Source organism: Cheilinus undulatus, linkage group 14 (assembly GCF_018320785.1).
Source record: "Cheilinus undulatus linkage group 14, ASM1832078v1, whole genome shotgun sequence".
Taxonomy (NCBI): Eukaryota; Metazoa; Chordata; class Actinopteri; order Labriformes; family Labridae; genus Cheilinus; species Cheilinus undulatus.
The window spans coordinates 44,804,456-44,815,902 of record NC_054878.1 but is presented as its reverse complement, the minus strand read 5'-3'; the positions used below and the strand labels follow the sequence as shown (position 1 = coordinate 44,815,902).

At 39.5% G+C, this 11,447-nt stretch overlaps 1 protein-coding gene across 5 annotated transcripts in view; it reads left to right on the top strand.

The window, feature by feature from the left end:
- The first annotated feature begins 521 nt into the window (after positions 1-521).
- The window catches only part of kidins220b (kinase D-interacting substrate 220b), a 34,893-nt gene continuing 23,967 nt past the window's right edge, over positions 522-11,447 (top strand). For 4 of the 5 annotated variants that reach the window (XM_041805049.1, XM_041805047.1, XM_041805048.1 and 1 more), the window contains exons 1-11: positions 522-667; positions 4,269-4,427; positions 4,844-4,942; positions 5,120-5,218; positions 5,906-6,004; positions 7,254-7,355; positions 7,648-7,746; positions 7,992-8,189; positions 8,447-8,545; positions 9,529-9,627; positions 9,716-9,814. In XM_041805049.1, coding sequence (XP_041660983.1) covers positions 4,296-4,427; positions 4,844-4,942; positions 5,120-5,218; positions 5,906-6,004; positions 7,254-7,355; positions 7,648-7,746; positions 7,992-8,189; positions 8,447-8,545; positions 9,529-9,627; positions 9,716-9,814 — 1,125 coding nt within the window. In that variant the 5' untranslated portion in view covers positions 522-667; positions 4,269-4,295. The remainder of the gene's footprint in view (positions 668-4,268; positions 4,428-4,843; positions 4,943-5,119; positions 5,219-5,905; positions 6,005-7,253; positions 7,356-7,647; positions 7,747-7,991; positions 8,190-8,446; positions 8,546-9,528; positions 9,628-9,715; positions 9,815-11,447) is intronic. The other variant, XM_041805046.1, reaches the window with a different exon arrangement.

The window sequence follows — 11,447 nt, the reverse complement described above, 5'->3', positions numbered from 1 at the left end:
ATTAATCAATGATTATGTTTGTTTTGTTTACGGCTGTTTGGAACATGTTTGGTCCATATTCTTTTTTTCTCGTATTAAAGCTATGGGTCTGAAAATAATGTAAGCCGCTTTAACACTGATGGAATTTTACAACAGGTGAAACCGCAGCATTTATAAATAAATAATTGCATTTATTGTTGTGAAAATAAAGCTGCCTCTTTTGTGAACTACGATCTGAGGTAACGGTTTAGAACGACACCTTCAAAATAAATAATCAAGTCTAGCCTATGCGTTAATTGAGTGGAAAAACAAGTAGAATGAACACTAACAAATCGATTTCCCTATCAGGTTCTCGTTCGAGCTACGAAAACACGACTTATTACGCAGTTGTAGCGTTTTTCTTTCGGAAAAATTCGACCCTCGAAATGTAGCATAAATAGTTACGCTTTTATTTTGACACGTCAAAGCGGAAGTGTTCGCCTTGTTTCGGCGGGCTTGATAGGGCGACTCGCAGTGGGTGTCGCTCGCTTGTTGTTCTGATCAAAGATGGCTGCTGTTGTTGCGGATGGAGAATGAACCCAGGCTGTCATCCAAACACAGGCCGAGGAAACGGAGACAAACTCGCCGTGAAACGGGCCTCAAGACCCGAACCAAGAGCATTTATACCGAATCCGATTCTTTTCTGAAGGTAATAACGCGTTTTTTTCTTTTCGTTTTAACCGACAGCATCCTCTAGTGTCATCGATTAGTATTTGATTGACACTTATGACGTCGCTGAACCGATGAGAAAAAAATCACAGTAACGGTTAAATGTTAGATTCCTGTGAAATAAAGCAGTGTTTTATAATGTAAAACAGTTAATTTAACGTATTGTTTCTGTGTTAAATCGATGAATCTTGACTTAAAGTGTGAAGGTTATTTAGGTTAGTACTGTGTTTTAACAGCACGGCGTAACGTTACTAACACCAAATCGTTTATGACACCAGTGTAATGGTAAAATATAAATTAAATAGTTGACCGGGGCTAACAACCGAAGCCTCTATTTAACAGGGAGCTTCGGCGTACAGTCGCCGTTAATAGTGATCAAATATAATCGGGTGTTCTTTTTATATTAGGGCATTACATAATGTTACATTCCTGTGCAGAGTTATAATACAAATATTATATGCAATGAATCAATTTTATTATAAATAATCTGATGGTGGTTAAAAAAGAAAATAATTCCTCTTCGTGCTGCTTCATTGGAACAAAAAACATGACAACAACCATGTGGATGGATATTCAAATCACATCACAGCCTTGTTTTTTTTTTTTTTTTTTCTTATCATGTTACTGATTAGCCTTGCTGCTAAAACCGGATGTCTGACAGTACAAAAATACGTTTAAATTCGACTTGTAAATGCTGACAGACCCATGTCTTCATCCCTGTTTTTAATACTTTAATTATCTTGCAGTTTCTCTGTAGTTCCCTTGAGAGATTCCCAGCAGAGACTGGGGTCGTAATTCTAATCAAAAACAGCAGCAGCTAATTTATTTTAATTTGTTGGAGCAGTAAACACTCAGTGTTTTCCTCAGAGAATAAAAGAAACAGATGAGGAGGTCCAGATGAGAGATGATGCAAATATAATGACTGGAAACACTGACTAACATACATTTAAACATCATAATCCCAGTATAACCTTTGAATTGTATTTAGAAAGTAAGACTAGCTGTTAATGTGTGCTCATATTTCTGCAGTTGGTCAGTTATTCTGGGTTAAATTCACTGGAACCAGTACATTTAGTATTTATCAGTTATACTTTGACCATGTGCTAGGGAAGCCCAATACATGTTTGTTTCATTGAGACTGATACTGAGCCTCTGTGAGTGACACTGACCAATAACAACACCGATCATTAGTGTCATATGGTATCCAGAGGTATTAAAAATAAACTTAAAACACAAAGTAAGGCAATTTGTGTTTGGTGCATTATTTCTTTGTTGTAACAATGCTTCTTGGTAATAAATCTTATACCATTGGAAAGCCTGTTTATTACCCTTTTAAATGATGCCACATTTGTAAGGATCATGCATTTGTGGGATGAGCAGCAGAGCTGAGTATGTGGGTTGCGCCCATGAAAAATGTGCCAAATCTTCTCTGCCAGTGCTAAAGAGCTTATTTTGCTGTTGCTATTGACTCTTGTTTTGAGCTTCTGGTACCCCCAGGTGCTGCCAATCAGGTGCCTGATTGGCAGCACCTGTGAGCACGGGCCCTGCTACAGTGGTCAGTAGATGTCTGCTTCAAGAATTGGCATGCTACGTTTGACTGATCTGGATAGGGCCTGTCGGTTGGGCAACTTCACGCTGGTGTTCTGCAAGCCCAAGTTGGAGTGAACCCTAATACCATCTCCACACTGAGGGCCAAGTTCCATATAACGGGGAATGTCAGAGACAGGCCGCGAAGTGGGCGTCCCAAGAAGACAACACCCCGAGAATATTGTTTTCTCACCCTGTCAACAAGAACTCTATCCTCCAAGATGACAACACTCGCCTTCACAGAGCGGGGTTTATCAGAGACTACCTCCGGAATTTGGGAGTGGAGAGGATGGAATGTCCTGCCAGCAGTCCTGACCTTAACCCCATTGAACACCTGTGGGATCAGCTTGAGCAAGCTGTTTGTGCCAGAGTGACCAACATAACCACACTGGCTGACTGGCGACAAATGCTGGTTGAAGAATGGGATGCCATCCCACAGCAGTGTGTGACCAGGCTGGTGACCAGCATGAGGAGGAGGAGCCAGGCTGTTGTGGCTGTGTATGGTTCTTCTACTCGCTACTGAGGCTCCTGTTTGTTAAATGAATAAACTGTTAAATTGTCAATATGTCTTGTTTCTTCAAACCTCAATCATCCAATCCATCAAACACCAAACAAGAGTCAGTGGCAGAATCAGCTGTTTGGCATTGGCAGAGAAGATTTGGCACATTTTTCATGGGCACAGCCCACATACTCAGCTCTGCTGCTCATCCCACAAATGCATGTTCCTTACAAATGTGGCATCATGTAAAAGGATAATAAACAGGCTTTCCAACAGTATAAGATTTATTTTCAAGAAGCATTATTACAACAAAGAAATAATGTACCAAACACAAATTGCCTTACTTTTTGTTTTAAGTTTAGAATTTCCCTTAAAATATCGTTTTTGATTTTTTTTAAGATGCAGGTTGTCTTATTGTAAAATAGATTTTTCTTTTTTTTAATCTACATTTTTTTTCAAAAGGTTAACCTCTCCTTTTTTGAAAAACGACATTTCTTTTATCTTCATCTTTTTTTATCCTGCCCCTTTTTGAAAAAAAAAGACATATTTTCTTTTTTCCTTTTTTTTTTTGGAAAAAAATCTAGACTTAACCTTTCTTAGAAAAAAAACCCCACTTTGATTCTCCTTTATATTTTTTCACGTTTTTCAAAGTAGATTTTCCTTTTAAAAATCTAGATTATATGTTTTCATATCTAGACTTTCCTTTTTTTTTAGTCTAGATTTTTATTATTTTTTTAATCTCAATTTTCCTTTTTTTGAAAGGCCAGGGGGTTGTGTACTGATGTCCAGAGCAGAATTTTGATTGGCTGGTTGCTCCCACAGGTAGTTTCCATGGTGACAGTCAATTAGAGAACCAGCCTTAAAGGCCCTTCATCCTCTGTGACTGAAGTGAAGTTTTATCAGTGTGGAGCAGAGCACAGAGAAACACCAGGTTTGACTTTAAGGAAGCCGCTGAGGGTCAAACTTCAGTCATACTGAGAGGAGTATGCTAACTGCAGGAGGATTTAAATGTCATGGATGGTAGTTCATCAGAACTTTAATATTATAATAAAAGCAAGTTAACATCACGGACAGTATCAGAGATTAGTGTGTAAAGATTGTCCACTAGGGGGCACCAGAATCCTGAAGCGCTCTTCTCATCATCCTCTATTCTTCATCATTAAAGTTAGAAATACATTTCTATATGGTGTTTACAATCCAGTCTTTATTTGATTGATCAGTAGTGTCAGAAATCAACATAATGAATACAACCATGCCTTTTTCACAAATCAGATGTGTATGATAGGAATAAATACAGTAAAAACTACTGGTTCACTCCTGCTTACTGTCCAAGATGTGTGAATATGTTTATGCTGATATAAGTGTGCTCTTAAAGGACACACTGATACACTTTTCAACAAATAAATCCTGTTGGAAGTCTGGTTACATTGAAATGACAACACCTTTCAAGACAAAGGAGGGAGTCGTGATGTGTCTTTGTTCTGTCCCCTGTCAGTAGGGGGCGCAGTAACAGACCGCAGACATGGACACCACCACGTCCATCAAGATGACCACTCTGGCCATCCAGAACCTGTTCAGCTACGTGGAAGAGGAAAACCTCTCCGCCCTTAAAGCTCACCTGGACCGCTTCAAGGAGGTGGACGGACGCAGTGACGTACGTGACTTTATTCTTATTACCACACTGATAGTGATCTAACTGACCTGATAACATGTCTGTTACTCTAATGGTTAAGTTCAAAGGAGTTTTTATCTTGAATTATCAATCACAGCGTTCTTCTTTACTTCAAATATAAACATTTTCTTTTACCTTTTTTAAACTTTTATTCAATATATATTTTTATACCAAATAAATTGATACTACTGATGTTTAGGTGCTATTATATTTGCATTACCATCAAGTCTGTTTGCTGGTAATGTAATGCCTTTTGTTAATTACTCTGAATTTGGTGTCAAAAAAGTTTTAACATAGCAACAACCTCTAACATTTTGTTAGAATAAATGTCCAGGTTTCCCGTTACTGCTGTCTGACTTGTTTTTTTGTTGGTTTTTTTTTTGTTTATGTGTTGACAGAATGGTCAGACACCCCTCATGCTGGCGGCTGAACAGGGCAGTCTGGAGATCGTCCAGGAGCTGATCAGGAGAGGAGCTAACGTCAACCTGGATGATGTGGTGAGAAAATCAAACACACCACTGGGCTTCTCTTTTCTGACCCAGAAAAAAATAATCATATTCTGCCTCCACACACACACACACCTCCATCTGACCTGAGTTGCTGGGAGACAGACAAATGAGTCTTCTCTGTGAAGCTTGTTCCCATGGTAACCGCCTCTCTCTCTCTCTGTTCAGGACTGCTGGTCGGCATTGATCTCTGCAGCGAAGGAAGGTCATGAGGATGTGGTGAAGGAGCTGCTGGAAAACAGCGCCTACATCGAGCACAGAGACATGGTGAGAGTGACCAGTGTTTAGAAGGGTTCTTTGGCTCCGCACCTTTCTGTGTAATGCTCCTAGAATTAATGGCAGTAAAGAGGAAAGACAGAGTTTTAAACAAAGTAAAAAACCAAAGTGAAAAACTTCTACTGATAATAGGCAAAACCACACCTTCACACAAGCAGACATTACTCAGGACAGTGAAATGAATAAAAGACGCTGATACTCTGCTGAAATAAAACAAGTGCACATGCACTGCATGGGCTGAACTCTGGTTCCTCTCTTAACTTCTGGCACAGACTCAAACCATGCTTTTGAGCATGTTAGAAAAAACCTATGTAGGGATGCCCGATACTGCATTTTTCCAGACCAAGTAGAAATACAAGTACTTACATTTGGGTGCTCATGGATACTGAGTATAAACACCCATCCATTTCCTACACCACTTCTTCCAATTGAGGTTCAAGGGGGGTGGAGCCTATCCCAGCTGTCGAGTTTAAACAAGAGTACTTAATAATACCATAACTGTTGTAAAAGTATTTTAAAAAGTTTGTTTTAGTTTTCATCACATGTTCTTCATCCCTCCTCTTCATTGTTTCTCAGTGCAACATTTTTTTTCCCCTCTGCTTTTGTCATCCTCATTTATGTTAGGATCCAGTTTATTTGGCTACGTCTTGTAATGACATTTATTTTACATGTTTACAGGGCGGCTGGACGGCTCTGATGTGGGCCGCTTACAAAGGACGTGTGGATGTCACCAATCTGCTGCTGGAGCACGGAGCCAACCCCAACACTACCGGACAGGTAACACACTAATGCCCGAACCCCAACACTACAGGACAGGTAACACACTAATGCCCAAACCCCCACACTAAAGGACAGGTAACACACTAATGCCTGAACCCAAACACTAAAGGACAGGTAACACACTAATGCCTGAACCCCAACACTAAAGGACAGGTAACACACTAATGCCTGAACCCCGACACTAAAGGACAGGTAACACACTAATGCCTGAACCCCGACACTAAAGGACAGGTAACACACTAATGCCTGAACCCCGACACTAAAGGACAGGTAACACACTAATGCCTGAACCCCCACACTAAAGGACAGGTAACACACTGATGCCTGAACCCCCACACTAAAGGACAGGTAACACACTAATGCCTGAACCCCGACACTAAAGGACAGGTAACACACTAATGCCTGAACCCCGACACTAAAGGACAGGTAACACACTAATGCCTGAACCCCAACACTAAAGGACAGGTAACACACTAATGCCTGAACCCCAACACTAAAGGACAGGTAACACACTAATGCCTGAACCCCAACACTAAAGGACAGGTAACACACTAATGCCTGAACCCCCACACTAAAGGACAGGTAACACACTAATGCCTGAACCCCAACACTAAAGGACAGGTAACACACTAATGCCTGAATCCCAACACTACTGGACTGTTCTAACATTTTTATGATTTGATCTATTTTATTTTGTTCATCAAAATACAAAAAAAATCTGGTAAAACATGAACAGAGATATGAAAAGGACATCCCATATCAGCTTTCAGATGCGTTTGGAAGGGGGCCAGACAAAATGTAAAAAGTAGACATAATACACAAAATACAACAAAATAGAAAAAAAAAACCACTGTAGTCCCTAAACAGCCCATTAGTCCAACATGACGTCAATAGTAAGGAGTCCATTCCTCTGTGGTTGTATGAGAAGGTATTTCTGAGCTCCAGAGAAAAGTAGTAGACCATGAGCTAGAGAACCAGATCTACTACGCTTCAGTAAAGTCCCTGGTGGGTGAGGCTGTCATTAATCAGAGCAAAACTGCATCATGAATGAAACACTTTTGACACAGACTATGTGAAATCTGCAGGTAAAGATAAAGAATCAAATGTCATTATCATCACAACTTAAAGCTCCACCCAAAATACGACTCAGTGCAGCTCACTGATGCCAAATATCTTGGATCCTAAGTCTTGGATCTTGTTTTACTCACATCTGCTGCCTGTTTGTGCCTCTTCTGTGCGTCTGCAGCAGTACAGCGTGTATCCGATCATCTGGGCTGCGGGTCGAGGACACGCCGACATCGTGAAAATACTCCTGCAGAACGGAGCCAAAGTCAACTGTTCTGACAAGGTGAGGCACTGCTACACCAAAACAAAACAAATATGTACTAAACAGCAAAACAGAACAAGAATTACAGTCAGAGCATTGAAAACAACATAAAAGTATGAAACAGATCAATACAATCCAACACAAACTAAACAGCAGCAATGTTGTGAAAGGTTTTAAGACACAAACACAGTTCTCAGATTTATTCCTGCAGACCTCAGGGAGACTTTCTGCTGCTACAGTGCCAATAAAAAGAAATAAACTGTTACTACATAAGTGCATGTTGTGAATATTTCCATGTGTATGTTTATGACAGTATGGGACCACCCCGCTGATCTGGGCCGCCAGGAAGGGACACTTCGACTGTGTGATGCACCTGCTGGAGAATGGAGCCGATGTCGACCAGGAGGGGGCGGTAATGGACTTACAGTGATGATATACAGCCATTACTAAGAAAACACTGCTGGCCTTTAATGTGCTATCGCTGCCATTAATACTGTAGTATTAACACAGTATTGTTCTTTATTGCAGTAAAGGTCCTATCCATCACTTTTATCTCGTTTTAACACAATAAACAAAAATAATTAATACAGAAAATCCTCTTCATTTATGAAGAATCAGGCATCCCTCTGAAATTAATCTGCATATTTCTCTGTGCAGAACTCGATGACAGCTCTGATTGTGGCGGTGCGTGGCGGCTACACTGAGGTGGTGAAGGAGCTGCTAAAGAGGAACCCGAACGTCAACATGACCGACAAAGACGGAAACACTGCGCTCATGATCGCCGCCAAGGAGGGCTACACCGAGATCGTCCAGGACCTGCTGGACGCTGGGACGTACGTCAACATCCCAGACCGGGTGAGATGAAATGATTTCTCTAAGTGTTTTTTCATTCTGTCTGCACAACTTCAGAGATGTGTTAGTTTGGAGTCCAATTAAAGCCTTGAATTTGGAGAATCTCTCCACTGGTGTACATGAATGTTGTTGCTTTTTGAAATGTACCTGCCTCCATGTTTTACTTTTTTTTATTTTTTTTTTTATTATGTTAACTTGGTGTTACCACTCCTTAATAATTATGTAGAGTAACCTCATATTTGGGTCTGTTTGTGTTGCAGAGCGGGGATACGGTGCTGATCGGAGCAGTGAGGGGGGGTCACGTGGAGATCGTCAGAGCTTTGCTTCATAAATACGCCGACATCGACATCAGAGGACAGGTGAGAGCGCGTGAGGATGTTCAGGACAACAAGGGTTGTGAAACTTAAAATAAGGTATTCATGCACATTTTAAAACTTTATTTTATTTCTGTCCACAAAAAGGTGCTATTATCAGTAAAAATAGTCCTTACATTATAAACTTGCAATCTTTAATAAGGTAGGACTTTAGGCTGTCATAATGTTTTGGTTTTATAAATATTTATAGCTTTCAGTCATGTGAGTGATGCAAAGGGCCTGGAGGGTAAAAAGAGCTTAGGACAGTAATAGTTGGACGGTGCATGGTCAGGAATTTTATTTTACATCTCTTCAAAATAATTCATGTTTACATCAAAAGACGACAGCAGGAAAACTGAGATAATTATAAATATTAGAGATTGTGAAACTGTACCACCAAACTATATTACTGTACTTTGCATTGCATTGTCAATTTTTAAAAACCTGATTTATTAATTTTTTTTATACCGCATGTTTAAAATCATAACTCTCAGAGGTCCAGTTTGACAAAGGGTTATAATTTAACCTAACTGGTAAAATACTTCAGTCTAGTTCATAAAAAAACACTGAAACATCAATATTTTATGGACTGGGGATAATTCTACAATTATAATAAAACACAATAATAGTAAATTATTTTGTTTTGTGAGTTAAATCAGCTTTAAGTTGTTTAAATATAGAATAGGCTACCTGACAACTCTTAAAAAAGGCCTAATTAAAAAAAAAAAAAAATGATTTTAGAAAAATAAAACAAAGTTCAAGGGTTGGTTTACCCCTTATTTGTTTTTTAACACTGTTTTTAAATTAATACTACAAAACAGTTTTTTTCACAATGAAAACATCTCAACACTAAGAATTGAACAGCTTAAACATGTGTTTTTCTCTGTCTCTCCCATGACACAGTCAGTGAATCATCAGAAAAGGTTTGCCAGCTTTAATGTGGACAGTTGGTGCCAGTGTTGTGACGTTTTCATGTCTTTGTGTCCCAGGAGAGTAAAACTGCGCTGTACTGGGCCGTAGAAAAAGGAAACGCCACCATGGTGAGAGACATCCTGCAGTGTAACCCCGACACTGAGACCTGCACCAAGGTGAGTCCTCCACACACCCAACACAGGCCACGCCCCCTCCTGGGTGTGATGTCAGAGCTTTGACGTTGAGTGTGCTGCTTCCCGTCAGGACGGAGAGACGCCGCTGATCAAAGCGACCAAGATGAGGAACATCGAGATCGTGGAGCTTCTGCTGGATAAAGGAGCCAAAGTTTCGGCTGTGGACAAGGTGACAACATTTAGAAAGGTTAACGGTTCGCCACAGGAAGTGGAAGCTGGATTTTACCCTTCAACATAAGTTTCACTGATGGATTTACTTGTTATTGTGCCATGCATGCTGGTTATAAACATTCTTCAAACGTTTCCATAGCTTTAATCAGACGTTTTAAACACAAAAATACTAAATATTTGTTATTTCAATGATCAGTATCATTAAAAAATACTCCAACTTTTAAGGAATCTACATCAGATTCATTAGACACATTTAGGAATCCATCAAAAAATGCAGAACAACTTCTACAAAAACATCGATGTTTTCTTTTGAAACTGTGAGCTTTGTTGAGCTTCATGAAACTAAATTAGAAACTAATCACTATCTCATTTTGAGATACTTGGGAGCACATCAACTAAATAACAGCTCTGTTTTTCTTTCAGCTGTTATAATGGCAAATTAAATTGTGGCTGATCCAGAGTGCCATTTCCCATTTACATTTATGTAAACTAGTAGTAGGAGGTGGAATATTCAAAATTCTATGTGAAATTGCTCCACTCAGATCCAAATCAGCCTCATTACAAATAAAACTTAAGCCACAAAGACCAGTGCTATCTAGAGGTGTAACGGTAAATGTCGGTTCGGTATGTACCTCGGTTTTTAAGTCACGGTTTGTTATGTTTCCAGTACGGTGATTAAAGCAGATAAATATAATTTAATTTCACTTTTTAATTAAATTGTATTAAAATAAATAGGCTGAATAAATTACATTTGAATAATAAATAGTGCTTTGACCTCCCTCCAAAAGTTTTTCATTGGTTAAAAATATTAATAAATAAATATATTTTTTAATAACCAGGTTATTTCATTGATATATTGACATATTTATACCCATTCTTTAAACACTAAAATTGCCCAGCTAACTTGAACACATCATCACACAACCGCAAGTTAGCTTAAGTATGCAAATTAGCGTCTTTTTTGCTGATTTCAACATTGACTTCAGCACTGGACTACTTTTTTAACTAATAAGACCTATTACAAAGTTTGGAAGAACTTTTCACAGCACATCTTGGAGGATAAAGAGGTTAAAGCCATGTGAAATCTGAGGATAACTTTACCTATGACACAGCTGCAGAGTCCCTCTCTCACTCCTCTGAGGCTGATAGTTGAAGGTAAAGTTAATATGACTCACAGAGCCAGAGCACCATTGTTATACCGGTGATTTAAATGAAGCCGGCAGCTCTTCTAACTCCACATGCGCCATCACTCTTCCTTTGTTTTTGTAACTGCTCTTTCTTCTGAAATGACGGTTGCTGGCAGCTTTTAGGCTCGTTGCCGTCACCTGGATTGAAGTGAGAACTCAACTTTTTTTAACACTCACTCAGACATATTCGTCTTATTACTGCGCGCACCGAACTGTGACAGCCGTACCGTGATGGACCGGGACGAATACAAATACTGTTACACCCCTAGTGCTAACTGATACAGGCAGTAAAGTGGTGCTATTTAACACCAAATAAAACCAAGTGTTAAATCAGCGCTATTTCTCTCTCCCCTGCTCTCCTTCTTGTTTCTCCTTTTTTCACCTCAGTCAGTCGTTACTGTGTATCCCAAAATAGACTTTTAACAACAATGCTCTGTGGAACCA